Consider the following 24,375-nt stretch of genomic DNA (forward strand, 5'->3'; position numbering starts at 1 on the left):
GGAGCAAGTTAGACACATATCTTATAGCTCCTACATCTAGCCCCAGTCTGCCTCTGCTCCTCTTGACTTTGCTGAAGCATTGTGGAAAAACTGACGATGCCTTTGGACCGCCTGGAGCCAAAATAAACTGGCCCAGTATATTCCTATAATAATGTGTGAGTGCACACAAGCGTCCCGCGCTTTGCTACTGCCAGACTCACTCATACTGCTTCTGAAAGATCCCAATGTGAGACTCCAATGGGTCTGCTGCGTAGCAACGATTACGTTGGTAGCGAGGAGTCAAAAATGAACATGGATATCATCATGTGCCGCCATGGAAATGTCACAGAGAAGCTTTTCTTTTTACTGCTTTTTTATGTGAGCTGTGTGTGTGCACGTTTTCTGTTTTCTTTTACTGTAAGAGAATGAAACAGAGTCCTAAATGAGGACCACATTGAAGAATGTCCAAGCCTCAGTTGACGCAGCATTTAAACCAGACTGTAATTGTTTTAAAATTAAAGTGGGTTGTGTGTGTACTCCTCTTTTTTTCCCCTAATGCTGTTTTAAGCTTGGGAATGGACACTGGGCTTCCTGGTGTGTCGTAATTTGGCGCTAAAGCCATCACTGGAGGTGGTTCTTTGGGGTTATGTAAGTGCACAGTGACACCGGGGGCGTGCAGTGAGAAAAACTGAGAGTGTGCACATGAACACCAGGAGATCTACATGAACACCAACCACAAGAATGTAAAGTTACTTTATGTGCCATGTGGCCCAGATGTGTCACATATAAGCAAAGAATCTGTGTCATACAACATAAGGCTTTTTTGTTAACCACAGCGCTGACTGATTTACTCCGGCTTTGAACACAGTAGTCATGAACACATTCAGTAACATGTGAGATGCTGAGCAGGATCCAGCTTGAGTAAACGGAAATCTGAAACACTTTGCTCCGATACACCTTTGCTTTAATCAGGTTCAGTTCCTCCATCGGGTCCCAATTAGGTCCTCCATCTGTGGAAACCTATTAAAGTCCACACTGGCATCTTTATTTTTTTTACACAGTACAAAATGTTTTCGGAACAAAGCGAGCAAGCTTCTACAGTTTATACTACTAATTTTCCAAAATACAGCAGGCGCACAGAACCTGAGGTTTCACATCAATCAAATCTGAAAATAAAATAAATTAGTATCAAACACTGACGCTCGGTCTTTAAGGTAAATCTGAAAGCCACGTTTCCAACAACCACCCGGTGTTTATTGTCCCAGCGAGCAGACTGATTGTCTCGCTGACTTTCCCTGATCAGTAATGATGATGGGGGTTGTTATTCCAGAAGGATGCCCGTCATATGGGATCCATTTGGCACTTCCTGCTCTCTGAAGCAGGTCCACTCCTCACAGCTGCTTGTGGCTTTCGTCAAGACGAAGTTCCAACACTTGTTTCTGAAGAAAAGGATCCTAAGTCTTTGTCAATTCTAAGTATCAAAGTGAAATGTTGGGTAATAGGCAGATTATTTGATCCAGATAGGACTACAGGACTGAGAAACGCTGGGTGCTGAGATCCCTCCTCTGAATGCAGAAAGTCAACAGAGTTGGCTTGGCTCGGCCGCAGGTGCTGTTTTTTCACTTGACACTGGATGACTGATTCCTTTGTTCATCTGGTTTCCCTCAAGGTTTCGTCCCACAGGGGAGATTCTCCTTGTTCATGTGCTGCTGCCAGACTTTAAGACCTGATTATAGCCTTTATCTCAAACCATTGAAAACATATATTATCTGTTTACAACAACAAAAGATATACAGTACAGAAATCTCCTAAAACAAAATAAAGGCTTACAGGCATAGTTCAGATCCTCAGAAGGTATTTACCCATAGTAAATGTATTACAAACAGTAGACATTGGTCGGCATGCCCCAGTTTGGAGAAGCAGACAGGTGTACTGCCACAGAAGCTCAGCAGTGTACAGCTGTGGACGTGGGCAGCAACAAAACATATTTCAGCCACCGAGACAAAATCAATATCGGTTTAAGTGTATGCTATGTTTAAAGCATTTCCACCTCTATATGATGACACAGACAGCGGGAAAGGCTTAATTGGCTTCAGTTCCCTATCTATGCTTTCGTCAAAGCCACCAGACTGCATGAAGAAAAACAGTAATTTTAGCTGATTGAACACAGGAGCTGCTGGTCTACAGCCGCCACAATCAGTTTGTTTGTTTGTGTTATAGTGTGACTTTGGAAAATCTGAATGAACCCTTTTAAATGCCAAAGTCACACAATAACAAACACAACATAACTGATCAAGGCAGCAGGAGAGCAACAGCTCCTTTGTTTAGCTGTGTTAAATCAGCGTTTTTCTCATGGAGTCTGGCTTGAAGAGAGCAATATAACGGTAACAGTTCCCAGATGAGAATTGCTGTCTGACAGTGAAAATATTGTAAATATAGTGTATATATACATATACATACATATATATATATATATATATATATATATATATATATAAGGTCTTTTGATAATCGTAGTGACATTATACCAGCTTTCATCACAGTTTCATTGTCCAGATCACTCAAACTGTAATATAAGGAGAGAGATAAGAAATATAAATACTTGTTTTACTCAAGCTTTTCTGCCTCTGTTTCAAAATAAAAGCACTCTGACAATGTTTCCGAGGACAGAATCCCTTCATTTGTTAATACAAGGTTTTTTATCATAAAATATTTACATGACTGTGTTGTTGACTATGTTTCAGCTTGCATGGCTCCATTAATGAATGGCGTGTCGGCTTTTAACTGTGGAAATACAGTAGATACAGCAGCAACACTGTCTGTGTGAACATGGCAAGTGTGTAGGCTGCAGCAGTTTAGTGAGGCAGACGTCACATGCTATGAATAAGCACCTCATACAACCCCACTTTAAAAACATCCTAACAATCCCTTTAAAGCAATAGTTTGACAGTTTGGGAGATACACTTATTCGCTTTATCTCCAAAGATGAGAGGATTAATATCATGCTTTAATTTTTTGTTGAATATGAGGCTATAGACCATTAAGCTGGGCTTAACACAAAGACCAGAAGGTGGGTGAAACAACTGACCTGACTCTGTCCACAAACATCCGAAACGAAAGTACCAGCAGCTCTAAACACGTTATATCTTGTTTGTTTAATCCATACAAGAAACTTTGCAACAAAAGAGCGGTAAATATGCTAAGCTTAGCTAACTTTCATTTAAACTAAGGAAAGAAAACAAAAAAGCATGTTTTTTTTAAAATGTCAAACAATAAAACCCAATGTATACCCTCCTTTTAAAACCAAAGTTTTGAGTGTGCATTGTAAAAAACTTTGTATTGTCTCCTGCAAACTTGCACTCACTATAGATACATGCTCGCATTATTTATGATTATATTCTGTAATGCTGTGTTTACTCTAGATCAAATTTATGTTTAGAACAACTAATGAGACACGATCCATCCTACTGTATTCTTAGAAAAAAGGTATAGTGCAATAAATAAATAAATAAATAAAAAGTATATAAAAGTCCTGGGTTTGTTCTCCAGCTCTAGTTATTGCACACTGAGGGAGGGGGATAAAAGCAGTATTATTTGATTGCACCACAGCCCAGAGGAGGAAACTGTTTTTCATCGTCCAAACTGCAGAGTTCCTGCATCTCCTTCCAGACAACAAGAGGTTGAACAAGTGGTGCTGGGGTGGGATGGATCTGTAATGATGTTGTGAGCCCGCCGCAGGCATCATGAGTTGCAGATTGAGTCTAAGTCCTGTAGATGGGCCTCACTGATGTCCTGTGCTGTGTTCACTGTTGGCTGGAGAGCTTTTAGTCGGCCTGACAGTTGGCATAACATGCTGTTATGCAGTGCTTCCGAATGCTCTTAATAGTTCTGCAATTTCTCAAGCAGTTTTGGGGGTGGACTAGTTGTCGATATTATCCTCAGATAGTAGAGGTGCTGAAGTGAGAGTGGTCCAGCTGAGCTCCTCTCTCTGTTATGGGCACTCCCAAAAACTCGAAACGTGACCAGTTCCGCTGCATCTCCATTTATTAGGCATGGGGCATGCTCAGTATTATTTGATTTCCTGTAGTTACACAACAGTTTCCTGATGTTACACAACAAAGGAAAACAGCCTCTGCTGTCAGTGAATATCATCTTATTTGCAAATAGGCTGATGGCAGTCAACAAAGCGTGTTGAGCCGATAGATCAGTGCACGCCTACTAAAATTCAATTACAGGTGTGCACATAAAGCCCCAGGAGGTGTAGTTTGGTAACCTCCTTATTTAGAAGTAGGCCTACTGTGTTCAAGGCTGTACTATAGTCAATAAACAGCATCCTAGCATGTCTCACTGTTTAAAAGTCTTTCCTATAAAGATCAAGCAAGTTAGCAGTTTGAGTGAACCAACTTTTGTTCTAAAGAGAAATACTTATGTGCTGTGTAAGGAGATGATAGGTGGTAGAAAGGAATATAAATTGGTACTTGAGTGACTCACTGCTTTCCATAAAGTTGATGGGCTCACAGGAGACAGATTTATAAAACATTGGTGGAAGCTGAAGCAGCCGAGGCCAAGATCTTCTGACTTTTAGTCCCCAATGTGGGTTGAGATCCAAACTCTTGATCCTAGGGTTCCCAACAGCATATTTTTGTTCGATACATCCCATCTAGTAAATACCCACATGTTTGAACACCACTTTGCCAAGTGGCCAAAGCTGAGATAATTAGATCCCCCAGAGCCACAGAAATCATTATACATTACACCCCAAATGATTAGCAAGCTGACTATTATGAGTAAAATTATTGGTGTTCCAAGTATCACGGGAGGCAAAGCCATCTAAAAAGATCATATGCACCAAAATGTTTGATTCAAATTAAAGTCCCCCTCCACTCAAAAATGTGTTTTTCTTCTGTTCTGACTATACTGACTTGTGTCTGTGTAAAGGTTGTCACTAGAGAGGTGTTTTCACATTCTTCTATAAAAGCGGTGATGTCTGTGCACTCCTGTAAAATCTGAGATATAAATGTACGCTGGGAAGCTAGATTAGGTACGTCACTTAAAGGATAACTTCGGTATTTTTCATCCTGGGCCCTATCTCCCCATGTGTATGTGTACGTACGATTCATATGTACAACTCGTTCTAAAACTGGTTCAGTATTGAGGGAGGCGGATGCAGCCGGGAGCCGAGAAACGAGCTAAAACGGTAACGGGGGCAAATGCGTCCCGTATAAGTTTGCACATTACAAGTGCTTTTTTTCACCACTGACCGGTTCAGATCAGCAGTGCTATCTCTGTAAATAGCATACTAAGCGTTTCCCTTACCTCTGGGCTGTGTGACGTCATCTCGCAAGAGCTTTGCTCCACTGTGTCTGTAGCTCTCTCTACTCGTGGGGCAGCCATTTTCTTGAGGAAGAGGTGTTTCAGGATTGTCTTCTCTTCTTTGGCTGGCAGTAGTCATCTTGGGAGAAGTGAGCACTGCAGACCCGATGGTCTGCAAGGTGCAGTGTCTGGACAGGAGTGTTAGCATCCATTTGTAGCACAACTAGCCACAACTTCAGCATCTCGCCGTCCGACAAAAGCAGCCTATGAAAGCTGTACGGGGTGTTGCGCAACATCCTGTTCTTACAATTCGGATAAGCACAAACACGAACCATTGTTTTCAATCAGTGCAGTAAAACTCTCGACTGTACTCCGGGACAACCAGAGCCACTCTGAGCGGCGCTCAGCATGGCTCCTCTGTTTTCTTCCGGCAACAAGCAAAGCTCTCACGAGATGACGTCACACAGCCCAGAGGTAAGGGAAACGCTTAGTATGCTATCTACAGAGACAGCACTGGCGATCTGAACCGGTCAGTGGCGAAAAAAAGCACTTTTAATGTGCAAACTTATACAGGACGCATTTGCCCCCGTTACCGTTTTAGCTCGTTTCGCGGCTCCCGGCTGCATCCCTCCCTCAGTGAATGAACCAATTTTAGAACGATTTGTACCTATGAATCATACACACACATACACATGAGGAAATAGGGCCCAGGTTGAAAAATACTGAAGTTAAACCCCACTGTAGCAGATAGTGCATGTTCCACAAACACTAACACTTGTGTCAGCAAATGCAAGTTAGCATACAAGCTAACAAGTTAACAAATAGAAGATGCTAACTACACTTAGCATTTTGATACGTCTGCTAGTCGTTAAATTTGGTGCACACACACAGCAGATTCCTCAACTGGTTCTGCGTCTGACCGAGGCTCAAACATGTATGACTGACGCTCTCTGATGTTTCCTCTAATGCTAACATTAGTCATCTTGATACGCACTGCTCTTCGACCGGTCACCCTAGTGCAAGAAGTGCTGGAGAAGGCAGAAGGTGAAACTTATGCAAGCAAATTTCTCATTGACGGTGTAAGATTAGATCTGCTTCCAACCCATTTTCAGAGTCTTTTTTTTTAAACTATAATGGTGGACAAAACATGTTAAACACAATATCTGTAACAATACAAGTATCTTTATATAATTGAAAACATGCCTGAAGAGGGACTTAAAGAATGTGAGATGGAAACAGTGTCAGTTCTCAGTGGAGTTTGTCCAGGTTAACCAGGATATGATGTCTTTGTGTTGTGTTAAAAGCAGTGTTCTTTGGATATGGGCGTTCAGAGACACAGTCACATTGTAAAATTTTATTCCACCTTTCAGACCCACCCAGGCTCTGACTATTTTATGATGTTTCCTACCATTCACGTTTGATTCAGAATTGAGTGACAACTGGATCCTTTTTGTCTTCCCCAGATGAAACTTGGACACATCTACTACATGCATGACAGCACCGAGAGCACAGAGGACAGTTTTACACTCTCTGCCTCGGCTTATGAGATTGAGCGCCGGAGCCTCCCTGTCACTATCTCAGTGACTGTCATACCAGTCAACGATGAGCCGCCAAAACTGACACGTAACACGGGACTGGAGGTAATGTTTTGCTCTTTGAAAGTGCTTTTGCTGTTACTTTGAGCTTTCCCTCCGACACACTCGACGGTGAACTGCTGTTGCTGTAGGAAAATCTTTTTATACCTGTAAAAAGTAAACTTTCGGTTTTGTTGGATACTTTTTTCCTTTAGCACATTTCAGCTGATGAGAATTCAGGCTGACCACAAGCGTCACTGTGTGTGAAAGAGGAAAGAACACATTTTTTATTGCAACCTTTCAAAACAAGGGAGTATTTTATGCTAAAAAAGACGCAACTGTGGAGAAAATAACTCACTCCCCTCCAGGTTTATGTCAGTTTCAAGGTTCATTTGATTTCATGTTACTTTTGTGGATATATTTGCTTTCCTGCAGCGTGCTGGAATAACAACCAGTCCAACTTGTGTGTGATTGACAGACTGTTGGTATTCCCACCTGCACCAGACTTTGCATGATTGGTCTGATGCTAGAGCCACACCAAATATGAAAGAGCGTCAGATAAATGGCTTTATAATGGTTGATGAGATTCTGACATGTTGAAAAGGGTTCATTTTTCATAAAAACTATCTTGTAGTGCTTTACGCTTTACTGCGTTACGCTTCATCTTGGTTTTGATTGATTCTCAGACAGAATAGTGTGTGAATTTAGTGTTTAACTGCTAATTTAGCAGTCCCGAGACATACTCAAAAGGCCTTGTGTTGTAAGAAAGATTTTCCATTAGCGGTTCAAGCTGATATAAAATCTCAGTTTTAAGAATTAATAAACTCTGAACTCTGAGTGAACTTTCTCACATCTATACTGTATAGCTTCGGCTGCAGATACGGTCCTCCGTCATGAATCCTATATGAAGTGAGAATTAAATTCACTTCACGCTGTAAGTACAATAAATGCAGTGAATTTTTACTGAGCCACTGAAGGATACTGACCTTACAGGCGATGACGCACGCTGCAACAGTACAGCAGTGGCCTCCGCAGCATATTTGTTTTCATAAAGAGCTATAAAATGGAAGGGAATTAGCATATTCTCAGCTTGACTTCTCCAAAAATTTTGCAAATGAATCATGTAAGCTGAATGAGTATAAGAGGGCGGTGATTCACTTACTGTGTGCACTCAACGCAGTGTCAAGCAGAATACCAGTTACTGTATGTACAGTATCTGTATGCATTTTAATGCACTCGCAAATTTGCTGATATTTCAGTTTCCACAGAGGGAACATGGGAACATGCTATTATTATCTCAGTGTCTATAATAATCCCTGTTTCTTAAAGATATCCGCTGCAGTATATGCAAAATTCCACATTAAATAGTTAACTTTTATAAAATGATGATGGTTTAAAACACAAAATACATTTAATTTGGTCTCTAATAGACTTTAGTTCATATTTTCTGATTCATATACAATAGAACAATTCATCATTCAAAGATGAGATTATTAAAGATTATAAAAGAGATTTAAAGATTATTTTTTGGCCATTTTCCCTTTTTTTATTGATAGTACAGCTTAAGATAGACTGTGCAGCTGTAAAGGCCTCAGCCCATATGGGGCGCACACTACCTGGTGAGCTTGAGGTCACCCCAACTGTTGCCCATCTCTGGCTATTATAATCATGTAAAACACATTTATTCATTTAAACAGCTTTTAACTGTTTACATTCTGTGCCATCAGACTAATGAAGGTTAGGCTGTGATCAGGTGCCAAGGAAAATCAAACTGGACCCTATTTCCCCATGTTATGTGACTTGGTGACCAATGGGAACCACCATCTTTCAGTATGGTCTAGTTTTGAGCGCAAGCGCTGTAGACAGTAGCAGCGATAAAGGCTGCAATGTAAACACCCGTTTGTGCAGTTTATGTCCCTACAGAAACAGACCTTTTTGGTAAAGAGTAAGATCCTTTTAGTTTAACCAGAAACAGCCTAGAAATCACTTTCGCCAAACTCACCAGACTCCATTTAAATAAACATTAATTTTATCACAGTAAAACATGCTTCATTCAGAGTCAACAGAACCAAAATAAAACTCACAAAAAACGTCTTTGTTTGTCTTTCCACTGTTCCACTGCACAATCACCAACTCTAGTTTGGTTAAATAAACCCTTAATTCACCCAGTTAGGTGTGAAAATATGCTGCCTCTATACATGCTAAAATTGCTGTTTATTTTAATGGAGTCTGGTGGGTTTGGCGATGGCAATTTCAAGGCTGTTTCTGGTTAAAGAAAAAGGATGTTACTCTGTTCTCCTTTCCATAATTTTGCCAGACACATAATAATCTGAGGGGCCGTACACATGCCGTGTTTTTAACTGCCTGCAAAATGCAAGTTTGTGCACTGGGTGCTACTCTTGTGCCTTTTCTGTGCCAGATTTCAAAATCGTGGCAGGTTGCGTCTGAGGTCGCTAAGCAACCTCAAAAGCTCTGGCAGCTCTGCACTAACATGATCAACTTCCTCTCCATATTTATCACAGACTGATATTTACGGAAGAACGGAAAGATACCTGTCGGCTGTGATTGGTTGGTCGTCGTGACATGATATGCGGTGCGCGGTGCTGTGTTTCAAGAGTTGAACTCAGTTTATCACAGGGCGCAGCCGTTGAAAAATAGGCACTCGGGAATCCGCAGCGACATCACTCTGGTGTTTGAGTGTGTGTGCCTTGCATCTACATTAAAAACAATGAATTCGAGGGTGCAAAAATTGCAGCATGTCTACAGGGCCTGAGCCTGTTGGTGGTAAAAACATGCACTTAGATGTGAATTGACAGTGTGAACACTCAATATTGGACCAGTTTCCAAAATGGTTGTTCCTATTAGTCACGTAGATACAAAAACCCCATTAACAAGAAGATACACCCACAGACATGATGTAAACATAGCTGCACTCTCTCTAATGTGTAGTGTCTTTCTGGTGAGTCCCACTGCACTGTTACTATATTGTGGATAAACCTCACTCTATCACCAAATAACTTCATCACAGTAATTACTGTTTGGTGTAAAGAAGAGACGTGTTTATTCAACAGTATATTTATTTAATTGAATCTGCAGTAGGTTCAGAGAGTGTTTGCGACATGCTGATTTACATCAGCCATGAAAGAAAAGTTTTGGGGGATCAATGAAGTAGAGAGTACTGTAAGAGCAGGCAGGCAGTTGGAAAAAGCCAGCAGTAATCAGCTCACAGAACTGGAAACCAACTGTGTCATTCAGCCCTCCCTGCTCTGCCTGCGGCTCCGCGTCTCCCTGGCAACCCGTATTTTTGGAAAACCAAGATGGTCGACGAGACCACGGCTTTCTGGCAGAGTGAGGGCGGCATCCAGTCCCTGTGCCTCCTCTGCTGCGGCTGCAGAATGTAACATAATGATATGTGGACGTCTCCCCGCACTGAGCCAGGGCTGGCCCGGCAGCGGCACTTGGATTGATTTAAAGTAGGAAGTGTGTGTGTGTGAGTGTGTGTGAGAGTGGAGTGACCTCTGCAGCAGATGATCAGACATGATGATGAACACGGCAGCGATCACGCTCTGTTCAGGCTCACCATTGATCCCAGTTGGCCCAGTGTATAGGACACAGCTGGTCTCGATTAGGGTTTACACTCGTCTGTCTGGTTCTACTTGACTTTGCTATAACTCAGAATAGTTTTCCCTCTGGGTCAGTCTCAATTTTTGACAGTCTAGCATATTATTTTTCTGTTTATTCATTCATCTATCCAGTTATCTATCAGTCTGACTGTCTAGCTGCTATTTCCTTCGGAGGCGTCTGAGTTGTTCTTGTTTTTGCAGCATTATATACAGTAACTATCCAAACACTTCTGCTTTGCATGCCAGCCTAATCCCCGCCTTGCTATTTGTGCACATGAGCAGTGAGTGATAGATGAAGTGCAGTATTTTTGTTTTATCCCTCATCAAAACACAGAGCAGGGGAGACGTTACACCAGGTATTTGGGTAGTTCATCCGTGCCTCCGAGAGAAATAACACAGCTGCAGATGGGGAGCCGAAATCAAAATGGAAACTGCCTTCTTTTTCTTCACGGCCGCAGTTTAGGCACTGACAATAAACTATCATCTGTCTTGTTGTTGCCTTTACTTCTCCACTCCCCAATTTAGAGTTAGAAACACACTGGTGTCCCTTAAATCATCCCAATACTTCAGATGCCCGGGCAGTCTGGAGATCCAGCCTCAGACATCTGGCACCCCTCAGAGTCTTAAACATTTAAGAAGATGGTGATATCCTGTTGAGTCATCAGCAAACTAAGTCATTTGCCTATGGCAGCTCCTTCATTACTGCCTTCAAATGAAATATAAGCCATTGTGTCCGATCAAATTGAATTTGCAGCCCATCCTCTTAGGTGCTAAATGCATTGATTGTTATATAAACCATCAATTTGCAGGGCCATTTCCAGATTACCTGCCCTAGATTGCCTGGTGCAGTCACTGGGGTGGAGGGTGGACTGATGGGCCCATCTAGTGGTGAGGGTTGGGTTTTGCACTTTATAAAAAATCAGAACTAGTACTGACAAAACCCTGAATCCACTGATATGACCTCATTTTAAATATTGACACCTATTTTTAACAATCAAGACGACTGTTTTGCAATGTAAATTTTGGAAATATTTTACTCCAATCAAAGTTGCATTTCAGCACAACAGGTAATCAGTGTTGCAAACAGGTGATTATCATGACAATCATCAGCACAAGTCAGTATAATCATAGTGTCAAACTGAACTACAAGACAGCACGGTCTCACATCAGCTGCTCTGAGATATTCATCACATTTTCTACTGTAAAATACACAAATTCAAAGTTATTTATTTCAGCAGCAGGCTAGAAAAACAGCCGCAGGCGTTTTACTGTAACTCTGCAGGCGTTTTATCGTGTCTATTCCACAGGGAATCAAACCTCCTGTTGACCTAAGTGGGAGTTACAGTCTGTAATTAGTGTTGTTTTATAGACTTCTTTGCCTTTAGCTTGTGTGTAAATTATTCTTAACAAACTATTTGTATTCAAAATGGAAAACAATGTCATTTACCACATGCTCCAAACAGAAGGCTCTAAAATAGGTCTGTCTGATTTAAGCTGTCATGCAGTCATGGGCAGATTATCATTAATTGATGGTTTATATAAATCTATAATTTATATTAAAATGTCTGTTCCTTCATATCAAGATAGAACCACCCTGCACTGAACTGAATTACTGTGATTTTTTTAAGAGAGTGAACAATGTGCTTCTTCAGGTTCGCTCAACAGAATCACATGAGCACTCACAGGTGTGCTAAATATACATGGGTCACATGGCTAATTATCTTTTCTTTTTCAATAGTTTTTCTTTCACATTCTTCAAAAACACTTTTTCAAAAGATAAGTCACAATTCATCCAAAAAGCATAATAAATTTACACAAAAGAACATCGATCAAAAAACAAAGCGAGATTCATAAAGAGTACAAGAGCTACAAGAATAATGTGATTTAACCTCATCCCATTACAGAGCTGACTAAGACGAAGATTTTCTGAAGAAAGAAAGACGGCAGGTCCTGCAAAATAGTGCTGATTCATATTTTTTTTCATGCAGGAAATACTTCACCCCCAAATGACCATTTTTATATCAGTTACTCACCCTGTGTTACACTGAATTTGTGAAGAAAACTTTCAACTTTCACTGTGAATGGCGAATCCACAAATGAAGAAATAGGAGTTAACTTTTTAAAACACCACAGCCACACAGTAACACAAACTAACTACTTGATCGTGGCAGTTGTAGCCCAGCAGCTCTCGCGTTCAGCAAGGTAAAGTTACAGTTTTTGTCAGTGGAGTTTAGCTTTGAAGAGAGCATTGGATTCTTTGTTCACTAAAGAAAACATCATGAATTCATCTTAACACAAGGAGAATAACTGATATACAAATGGTGATTTGGGGAGTTGAAGTATTAATTTAAGAGCTCCTTCAAAACTACTTTTATTTTAATCTCACCTTTCTAACCACATAAAGGGTTGGAGTTGCTCATGTACTGTTTGTACATGCTCAGAAGTTGTTGGTGCAGATTGGCGCTGACCTGCAAAATGCTGCTTTTTGACTTTGTGCTCCATTTATCTGGAACAAATTGCAGTATACCCTCAAGACCCCAGTAAATCTTGTTTTTGCTGACCTCCAGTGGTTTAACTTCCCACCCTCACCTTCCAGTGACATACAGGTGGTTCAACAGGACCACATGGTGTCACTTTTGGAAGTGGTTACAGGTGCACACATTTGACCACACCCAATCACTCCCATCAAGGATGCAGTATGTGGTCAAAAAATGCTCCAGTTGGGAGTAAACGGTGATACCTTTTAATAAAGTTACTGTAAACAATCTGCGCAGTGGCCAGAAAAAGATGTTGGCACTACACATTTTAGCAAACCACAGGCCGTTAAATTTATACGTTTTAAATCAACGGTTCTAAAGTGACATAGTTCTGAGCTGGTGTTATCATCAGGATGTGGAGGGGATGGTGGATGACACGACACTTAGGCGAGATGGCTGCCGAGCTGCGGACCATTGTTCAAGACCAAAGATGAACAGGGTGTTTTTCAATGAGACATCAGTGTCATTTCGATTGAATTTGTTTATCGCAACAAAACCGGTTATTTTCAACCAAAACACAATCTCTGAAACACAGCCACACATTAACCATGGCATTGTTGAAACACAATGTAAAATTACAACATATCTACCACATAATAATGTACAAATGTTAAACACCTGTGGTTTGTAGAAGCATACAATGCTGACATTTACTCTGGCAATTGGGTTGACAAATGAAACCATGACTGAGATGATGAGATGCTTTTGTCTCAAGGCTGTAGTATTGTCAGAGCAAATGTTTCTCAAAATTAAGGCCATATTTTTTGTTTGTTCTCATAAGGAGATCGTTCCCACCCTCCTCTGAAATAACTCTTCGACAGCATCAGCTCTGTTAGTGGTGGTGGAAGAACGATGGTGAGGTATCGTAACACTAGTATTTGTCTGCAATAATACTCCTTAATGCTGAGAAATTGGCCAGGTGGGTGGCGCTATTATCAGCTAAGTCATCTCTGCATATCATATCAGCCTCTCATGTCTCTCTCGATAAGCAGAGGGATAAAACAGAGGGATAGCAGAGAGCATCTGTCTTGTTTATGGTGCAGTGGTGGGTGTCCTGCCTTAAGGCAAACAGATCCACTTCCTCCCTCCCTAACAGAGTCCAGATTTGGCTCAGAAATGTTTGGGTTCAGTCCTTACTCCTCCAACAGTGTGCTCCTGGACACGCTCTGCTTTCTGCAGCCTTGAGATGTAAACTGCCCAGAGGAAGCAGAGACTCTTTAAGGCCTCATATCACAGGTTCTCTGCAGGCTTCAACAGCAGAGTGGATAAAATGCTACCCTGTTGGTTGATGTAGGCTGGTGTGATGCTGCTCTCAGCTCTACCCACAGTCTGTGAAAAAGAAGTTGGCATACGGACTGTGATTTCACCCATTGGTTTGTGGACTGCCATTTTAAAGCCATAAGTTTGGCATTTTGGCTGTTGCCATCTTTGTTTTTGGAGCCACAGAAGCTGAGGAGAATCAAGGAATGGATCTGACCTAGAACCATACTTTCCAACTCTCCTGTTTTCCATCGCCCTCTGCTGGTTTCACACTGGGGTCACAATTCTCTTGTATTTCTCCCGATTTATGACAGATTTTAACACCTTTATTTTCTTTTTCATTATCACAACCTGTTTCTGGCACTGTACAGGGTGTTTTCACCCTACAACGGCTTCCTTCACACTTCCCCTTCTCACCCTCCTTCTCTGATTCTCTGGCCGGTGGACACCACGACTCAGTGCTTACCGCGTTACACGTGCATAGGTCCGACGGGATGTTCTAGCTGGGGGGTTTGCAGGGGTGCCTTGGGGGTTGAAGGGACCTGGCTTGCCCTCCTCTGCTGTGGCGAGGCTCCCAGCTGTCTTAAAGAGAACATGAGCCTCCTGTTCCGCCTGCTTAAGCATCCAGGACCCAGGAGTGTGTGGGCCAAAGAGGACAGCAGGCTGTGGATCCCTGGCACGGGCCAAGCCTACAGCCTGGCCTCCCTCCCTCCTCCTGGTACTCTACTGAAGTGTCGGGTCATGAACCAAAAACTAATTCAAATTTAATGCACCTAACATAAAAATGCTGATGTAGTGCACTTATTATTTTATTAAGTCACCAGAATGCAGTTTCTGGGGGGAAGACCCCTGGACCCCACTTCTATAAGTAGGGCTGCCCCCAACTGAGAATTTTCCTAGTTGACCAATAGTCGTAATTTAGGGCCATTAGTCGACTAGTCGCCCGCATGTTTATGATGTTACTTTAATTATTAAATGAAATATTTTGGGCGGGGCAACACAATGGTTTGAGTTGAAGGTGTGAGAAAGAATAGTATCAGTAACATTGTTAACACTGTGCTACATTACAGAGAAATACAAAAGCATACTAATGAACCTTCATTAATATAGGCCTATATTTTATCTACAAGTGCACGTCACACACTGAGCGAGCCGCCTGTTAATGACGCTGTGGGCTAATGGGCATGTAGCTACTTCCATGTTTCAGATGATATGTCATGTTTGTAGTCGACCAGTGAAGATGAGTTTACATATCACCTTGGGTTATTGAGGTTATTGAGGTCTCAAGGTTGGCAAGTATGCCAGGAACCTGAGGACACTATTGACAGGTTGCCATGGTAGTGACTTGTCAGTGCCTTAAAGCATACCCTGCTTTATTATGTTTTTTTTGCCCTAAATGGGACCAGTATTTACAAAATGAACCTCGTGTTGTATTGAGGAAGACCAACCAGTTGAGACCATAAATTCAGTAGGAAAATGTTTACTGAGGTATTAAATCAAGTGAGAAGTAGGGTCATTTTCTTAAAGATGTATACAGTCCGACTTCCTTTTGCAGCCAGTGGAGTCGCCCCCTGCTGGCCATTAGAATGAAAGCCTGGTTTAATTCAGACGCCCTTGGTTCTATCTGAAATACCCCTGCAGCCTGTCAGTGGCTTGCAGTGATGCAAAACCACCATTTCCTGTAGGATGATGTGACTTTCTTCCTCTGAAGGTGACACGCCACCTACCGAGCTCATGCAGGCAGGCTACCCCCATTCTGTCACGGAAGTGTCTGACACATGAAAAGTTATTATCCCCAGGAGTGAACAGTCTCTGGAGGTATCTTATGTGCAGCACTGCTGGTGGAACCACAGGGTGGGCTGCTGACTTCTGAGCAAATTCCAGCTGAACTGTTTAGATGCACTTTAGAGGTTGTTGCTGGGGTCCCCGCTGTCTGCACGTGCAAGCAGCAGGCTTCAATCCCCTCCCAAACTGATGGGCCAGGGATTATCCCAAATTTAGCCACCTGCTTACTTCCAAACATCAGCACCTCTGCTCTCCACCCTGGCAGCTGAGGCGGCTCAGTAAGCATTTAAATCACTTGTATTCAGTGTGACACAGGCTAAATACACAGTTGATCAAAGTTATTTCAGTGCTGATGAAACAACTGTTGTATGTAACTGAAGCGCCAAAAATTGTTTAATTTTTTAACCACATTTAGACGAGTTACCTTGGATGTCTAGACATATTTTGACCTGTGAATCAGTGCCCATCCTGCATTAAAAGGTTTGTGCACATTAGTCGCATTAGAAGATCCTTGTCCTGTTTTTGGTGTAAAGCAAAACAGCAGATTTAAAATCACATCCAACCTGAGGCCACAAAGTGTAGAATGAAGTCTTCTTCAACAAGCATGCCAGTTATTTTTAATGATATAATACTACTTGTCATGCTAAATGTTTTCTGAATATTTTAAATGGTTTGCATATTGTTCATGTCATATGTTTCTGTAGCTCCTTAGCTTAGCCCAGCACATGCACATAAAATCCAGAATAAAGACTTTCAGGCTGGACACCAGAGCCTACTGTCAGTTACCTCTGCAGTCGCTTTACAGGACTGTTTGAATAAAATCTGCAGAAGCAGAAATTGTGCAATGGACATCAACCTCTATTCAAATCCTACCTGTCATCACCCATTGTAAAAGTTATCATTTCAGAGGAACAAAGACGCAGGGAAAAAAAAGGCACAAAGTGTGTTATGGTGGATTTTTTGGCTTTGAACCGTTGATGGTGTCTCATGGTGATAGATCTGTGATGGGGTGTCAGACTGAATGGGATGTTGTGAAAAGGGGACTGCAAGGCAACCAAATTACACACGTCACAACACATCTGTTGTATTGAAATGCATCTGGATAGATTACTCTAGGAAAAAAAAAATCACACAGCAGAGTGAAAGAGACAACAGTTTTGTTTGTTTTTACAACAATTCCCTGACATACAGAATAAAGTCTCCGATTATTTTACTCACTTTGAAAGTCTGAAAAAAAAAGAAATGAAGCGTATGTAGCCACATTAGAAGTGACGCTGTAGGGATGTTGGTACCTCAGCAGCTATCCCCTGACTTTTCCATTAGCACATGAGATCAACATTTTTTAAGTAGATAACTCAACAAATATTTGCTGGGTTGCCAATAAATTTGGTACACACATCTCATGCATGTCCCTGTCAGATGCATGCTAACATGGCAGCATGGTGGTGCAGTGGTTAGCATTGTTGCGTCACAGCAAGAGGGTTTCCTGTGTGAACCTTGGGGGGGGGGGGGGGTGTCAGCCCTGTGATAGTCTGGTGACCTGTTCAACGTGTACCCTGCCTCTCACCCAGTGTCAGCTGGGATAGGCTCCTGCCCCCCGCAACTCCCAACAGGATAAGCAGTTTCAGAAAATGAATGCTAACACAGCATGCTAACACAGTAAACTAAGGTATAAACAGTATACCTGCTAAAACATGCTAAAAATCATCATGTTAGCATTGTCATTGTGAGCATGTTAGCATGCTGACATTAGCATTTAGCTTGAAGCACTGCTGTGCAAATGTAGCCTCCAGCTTCTCAGAGCTGCTAGCGTAGCTGTGAGCTCTTCATCTTGTTCTGATTAAATCTGAGTGATGAGGCACGTGCTGCCTTGGTGTTATATTGTTTTTAACTTAATTGTTTCTAGATCTATGTTTGGATTATATTGCCTTCACGTGAACTTAAATACTAAATTAAGTTTTTTGGCAGGTGCTGCAGAGAATTAAAAAGAAAGCTAACCTTGGAGCACTTAATTACTTTTGAAAACAGCTGTAGTTAATGTACTATGTGCCTCTCTGGCTCATTATTCCATAGTGTAAATTCCCATGGAAAATGTGCCTGTGTAGACAATGTTGTAACACGCATATGTTTGTGTAGCACAGCTATGATAACAGCAGATATAGCAGTAATGTTTTCTGTAATTTAAAGGGACAGTCCACCCCAAAATCAAAAAATATATATTTGTCCTCTTACCTGTAGTGCTGTTTATTAATCTAGATTGTTTTGGTGTGAGTTGCAGAGTGTTAGAGATATCGGCCGTAGAGTTGTCTGCCTTCTCTCCAATATAATGGAACTAGATGGCACTCAGCTTGTGGTGCTCAAAGTGCCAAAATATAGATTTTAGATAGATACATTTTAAAAATTCAACAGCAATGTCTCTTTCCAGAAATCATGACCCAGTTACTCAAGATAATCCACAGACCTTGTTGTGAGCAGTTTCACGTAGTAAACTATTTTCTTTCTACCACACACCCTTATCACCGCACAGCTAACTAACGTTAGAGCTCAGCCGAGGAGGACAACATTAATGTTTTTATATCTCATACTGTCAGGAGCACGAGCCTCTCGTCCATGCCTCTTTCTGCACAGTGATACAGTTGGCACGTGTTGTTTGATAGAGAGAAAATAGTTCCTCTATGAAACTGCTCACAACAAGGTCTGTGGATTATCTTGAGTAACCGGGTCATGATTTCTGGAAAGAGACATTGCTCTTGAGTTTTTAAAATGTTTTTCTTTCTTCCTTTTTTTGCCCTTTGAGCACCACAAGCCAAGTGCTATTTAAACTTGTTATATCTTTATGTTGTTGTTATTGAGAAATTCATCTCTGTTTCCTGCCCAGGGACTACAGATGAAAATTAGCTTAAAGCTAACTCTGGTGCAGCTAAATAGCCGTGCACTGTCCCCGTTAAATAAATAAACTGGCAACTCACATCAAAATGATCTAGACTGATTTATAGCACTACAGTTAAGAGGAAAAGTATGTGCTTTTGATTCTGTCCCGTTAACATCGGGTTTTTCAAAAGCAGCTCAGCTCTTGCTGTGGCATTAATCTGTAAAGAAATGCTCCATAGGAGAGGTAGAGATATGTCTTTTAATACCCTCAGTAGACCAGAATGCATCACAACTATTAGACAGGTTGAATTGTAAGTTTTGATTGCAGTTTCACAGCTGGGAAAACCTCTTGGCTCTTGTTCTCTGTCTGTGTTATTTCTCTCTCTGTTCACTGTTTACTTACACATACAGCCCACAGGTGAATGCCACCAGTTCATGCCCACTCTCTGAAGTCACTGAAAGTCATTTAATTTAGCTGAGGGAATTAGTAACAGCCGTGAAGGTAGATAAAGCCGGCTGAGAGGAACTGGACCGCAAAAAAAAGTAAATTCTCCCACCCCACCTTCAGGCCTGCAGCTCCTGACATATGTGTTATACATGGATGATGTGAGCTTATAGGTGCCATATAGTGTAAATTAACTTCTAAATATAAACGACTGTCAGTGATTGGCACCTGAAGCTTTAATACCCACAACTGAGGCTTCTTCCTGCCGGAGGTCTTCTCGCTCCTCATCCCAAGTGTGGAGACAGAGGCAGCGAGAGAGGTATCAGAGGCCGAATGGCTTTGGAGATCGATACGTGCCTCTTACTGCAGGGCACCCTCAGCTCACTCTCCCAGCTGATTCCAGCTATTTAAGAATGTCTTTCTGGGGATCTGGCCCATTTCTTTCAATTAATGCTCCTTTCAGCCAGCCGACCATTAGAAGTCCATTAAAGCCCCTCCACCCTGGGAGAGTCATTCAGTCCGCACCGCTGTGCTCCATCTTCTGATAACAGGAGCGTCTAGACTGCCACGGAGAAATAATTAACCTTTTAAATTGTTTCTGTGGAGGTGGCTGTTTGTAGGTCGGCTTTTGTACTTATTTTCTTTTATTTTCCTCATTTGTTTATCGTCTTTCCTCCTTTGGGTCGGTGTCTTTCTGTTTGTTTCCTTATACTTTATTAATGTACAGCATCATATTGTCTTTATTACACTCTAATCATTTTTAAATGAACTCCTGACCCCGTGAATTACCTTGAGTTACCTTCCTCCAAACAGACTGGCTAATCTGTGGTGTCTTTTCATCCCCCTTCTCTCCCACTGCCTTTGATATTTCACAGGTTCTTGCTGGAGAGGAAGCCGATATCACCTCCAGCATGCTGAACACAGAGGACGCCGATACCCCCGCAGAGGAACTGGTTTACCACGTTGATGTGCCGTCCAATGGGATGGTGGCGTTGAAAGAGGCGCCCGAGGAGGGCATCTCTAATTTCACACAGGCTCACATAAACAAAGGGGAGGTCATCTTCATTCATGAGGGTGAGACCACTGAAATGATTTTCCTTGCATCAGTGTATCAATCTATGACCTCTGTCGCCCTCTGTCTTAGACTGCTGGTGTTACAACAGCAGTGTTAAAACTCATCAAGTCCTACACAAGTGTCTAAGTGCTCGTTTTTGCTCAACGTTGGATACGGAGCCTTCTGTCTGTACTCTACGTTCAATTCATCCGTATTTGTGCGTTTTCTAAAACCTTACAGAGTTACAAATTGCATAAATGTGTATAAAAACTGAGGAAATAAAAGACAGTCTAAATGAACCTAAAACTGGTGTAAAATCAGAAAGGACTCTCTAATACAAGTATGTTTTAAGAAGGGACTTAAAAGAGATCGCTGACTCGGCCGACCTGATTTCCTCGGGCAGACTGTTCCAGAGCCTCAGGGCCCTGACAACAAACACTCTGTCCCCTTTAGCTTTCAGCCAGACCTCTGGAACAGACAAAAGACCTCTGCCTGATGACCTTAAAGAGCCTTGAAAGTGAAGTCATCAGTAAAATCTTAAAATCTATTTTAAAACATACTGGGAGTCAGTGTGAAGAGGCTGAAACTGGAGTGATGTGAGTGGTTAAAGAGTCCTGTACAGTCTGTGTGGCGTAGCTCAAGGAAGATAGGATTTTAGAAGAAAAGGAAATAATTAAATAATGGTAGAACGAAACAAATTGGTAATATAGTGAAAATAATTCTCCGTCCTCACATACCAATGTATTTAATGGCCTCACAGGCGGCCATCTGAAACACTGCCTCCCTTAAAGGTACATTATTACGACCTCCTCCACTGTCGCCATGTTTGTTGTTGTGTGTAACTTTTGACTCCACCCTCTAGCACCATCTTTAGACTGTTAAATATGCCAACATGAAGGACATATGGAAGTATGAGGGCAGTCACATTTACAATGTTTAAAACGGACGTATCTATTTTCATGCATAAAGGGAAAGCTGACTACCTGGGAATGTAATCAGTCACTGGTATTGATCGTCAAAGTCCCAGAGACCTTTTGTGTGATGAGACAGAAAAAATAGTATTTGAGAGTATTTATTTGAGAGTATTTATTTGCCCATTAGTTGTGCCAAATAAAAGTGTGATTTTCATCCACACTCAAAGAAAGTATTTTGGGTTATTTTTAAGTTTTACATATTTTAATTACATATAAAATTTCCAAGTGAGTTAAGTAGAATAGAATAGAAAAGAAATAGAAAGAACTTTATTCACCCCCAAAGGGAAATTCAACTGTCCAGCAGCTTATAAAAAACAACCACATTTCCCCTCATCAACAACAACACAGTGATATTGAAATAGACATAAAATAAAATACGTTAAAATAGGTGCATAAAAAGAAATTAGAAATCAAATTGAAATCAGATTGAAATAGAAATTAAAATTAAATAAGTATAAATTAAATATTCTTATATAAACCACAACAGTGCAATCTAGGCAATGCAGCTTTATTTATATTGCATTCTTCTTTTACAGAGCAATAAAATACAAAACTATAATAAAGGATACAGGTTTATAATAAAAGACTAAAGAGAAAAAAAAGATAGAAATGGTAAAATTAGTTACTAAACGATTTACAATTAAAAAAAATCACCATTAAAAATAGTGCAGAGTGCAGACAAGAGGTGCAAAGATAGAAAGATTATTTAAAATGTTTTAAAATTGAGTTTAAAAAGTAACTTATTTTATTCATTACAGGGTGGAATAGGGAGTGTAAAAAAGGATTGTTTGTATGTAATTATTAAAATAAATCTGAGATGGATAGACAATGAAAATTGATGTAACAATAGCTCGTACAATTTACATAATTAGCCTAATTTAATGTTCATTAACATATTTGAAATACATGGAATTTATTAACAGTTATTACAAATTCTGTGCGATATAGTTACATTGATTCTCACTGTCTATTAATCTCATATTTATCTGATTTAATAACATAAATAGTACTATGTTAGAATTATAGACCAAATACATTATTTGAGTGCAGACTAGGAAGGAATCACAACTGCTAAATTACGTTCTTCATGTATAATTAGTAATATAAGTTGCAGATATAAGTAAGTATTATTATAATATGAGTTGAAATATAATAGCAAAGACCAGTTTGACCAGCGAGTCACATCTGAACTCTTCTCTTCCTGCAGGTGAGGAGTCCGGCGGTTTCAGTTTCACAGTGACAGACGGCGAGCACACATCTCCCCTCTACCAATTTGTTGTCACAGCGAGGCCTCTCACCATCACCATGGTAACGCAGGAGGAGCTCATGGTATTTCCAGGTAAGATGCCAAAATCCTTCAGACTTTAAAGCGTGAAGTCGGCAGTGATGGAAGGATTACCACAGCGATGGGTGTGTGGTCACTCGCTTGACCCGGTCACTGCGGCAATATGACGACAGGTCTTTTTATTAACCTTTGTACTGTTGAGTTCTGTATCTGTGTCAGACACACAGAATAAGGTTAAAACAGAAACTGAGAGTGAGGTACAGTTTGTCCAATGTGTTTACTGGATTTTTTCCAAAACATAGCTGCTGTTTTTTATTATTATTTATTTTTATTTAACCTTATTTTAACCAGAATCTCATTTCAATAGAGACCTGGCCAACACAAGCAGTAGCACAAATAAAGTAGTTACAGACAGAAAACACAAAAAGAGTCTATGAAGGGAGTAAAAATCAAACTTAAGGAGCTCACAACTCAAAAAATAAATTCGAAAGAGTTAGTTTTGTTACCAGATACATTTTAAACATTGACATCATAAGGAATCTGTCTCTAATTCTTTATTTATGTATTTAAAATCATTTAACCAGATGAAGGCTCATATTCTACATATTCCATAGCGAGGGTGCAAAGTGCACAAAAGCCCTCCTCCCAGTTTCCATGCAGGCATTTGGAACAAAAGGCATAAGGAAGTCCAGAGGACACAAGGAGTATTCTCCGACACGTTTCTGCGTGATAAATAAATAAAATAAAATGTATTTCTGGTGTGCAGGTAACTTCTCACTCCTTGAGTTACAGACTTTTGGAAATATAGTCAGTAAATGTAGCCTGTTTAGGACATACAAGAAGATCATATTCAAACACAAAACTGTCCCCCAAATACCTGAGCAGTGATATAGTGTCCCTCTAACTTTCTTACATTTAAGGCAGAGCTGTTCTGGGATGTTTGTTTTGAGCTTATTATAAATGTACATGCAGTAATGGGCCTACATTATCATCAGCCACTTATATTGTCAGTGTTCAAATAATACATATTGTTAAAAGAATTTTCATGTTTCACTGTTATATCAGAAAAGTCTGTAGACAGATGTAGTGTTACTTTTGTGACAGACTGAATGTGTACTTACTTGTAAGATTGAAGATGTAGAAATATATATATTTATATAATCAGGGTGTCTGCAGGTCCTTAGAAAGCCTTACAGTGTCTTAAATTCAGTGTTACAACAATAAGGCCTTAAAAGTCATTAAGGTCTGAACGATTCAGACATTTTATCTAATTTCATTTGTGAATTTCTTCATTTTCTTTTTGTCAAAATAAGTGATGTCTTTCTATGTAAAAGTCCACTTTTTTTTTTTTAAGATTATGTTTTTGGGCTTTTGTACGGAAGCGTATGGCATTCACTTGACAAATAAAAAAAAGCCCTGTTTTTCTGAGTATTTTTTTTTTGTTTTTCGTGGTAATTTTTTTTGGATCAGTAAGGGTAAGGCACATAATTAGTTACACATAGGATATGATAATCTAGCTATGTTTTCAACTGCATCCTTCTTGTGTAGGCCTATCGCTCAATGTAACAGGTTGTAACAATGTTAGCTGACAAACGTGTATGGGCATGATACAACCTGTCTCCTCGTTCAGGAAAAAAAATTACCACAAAAAAAAAAACAGGAAAAAAATACCACG

At 40.6% G+C, this 24,375-nt stretch overlaps 1 protein-coding gene across 1 annotated transcript in view; it reads left to right on the plus strand.

Moving 5' to 3' along the window:
- Positions 1–24,375, plus strand: part of cspg4 (chondroitin sulfate proteoglycan 4) — a 115,978-nt gene that overhangs the window by 79,190 nt on the left and 12,413 nt on the right. The window contains exons 6-8 of the mRNA XM_078167716.1: positions 6,756–6,932; positions 20,263–20,461; positions 22,623–22,754. Coding sequence (XP_078023842.1) covers positions 6,756–6,932; positions 20,263–20,461; positions 22,623–22,754 — 508 coding nt within the window. The remainder of the gene's footprint in view (positions 1–6,755; positions 6,933–20,262; positions 20,462–22,622; positions 22,755–24,375) is intronic.

This window comes from Epinephelus lanceolatus, chromosome 5, assembly GCF_041903045.1.
Source record: "Epinephelus lanceolatus isolate andai-2023 chromosome 5, ASM4190304v1, whole genome shotgun sequence".
NCBI lineage: Eukaryota > Metazoa > Chordata > Actinopteri > Perciformes > Serranidae > Epinephelus > Epinephelus lanceolatus.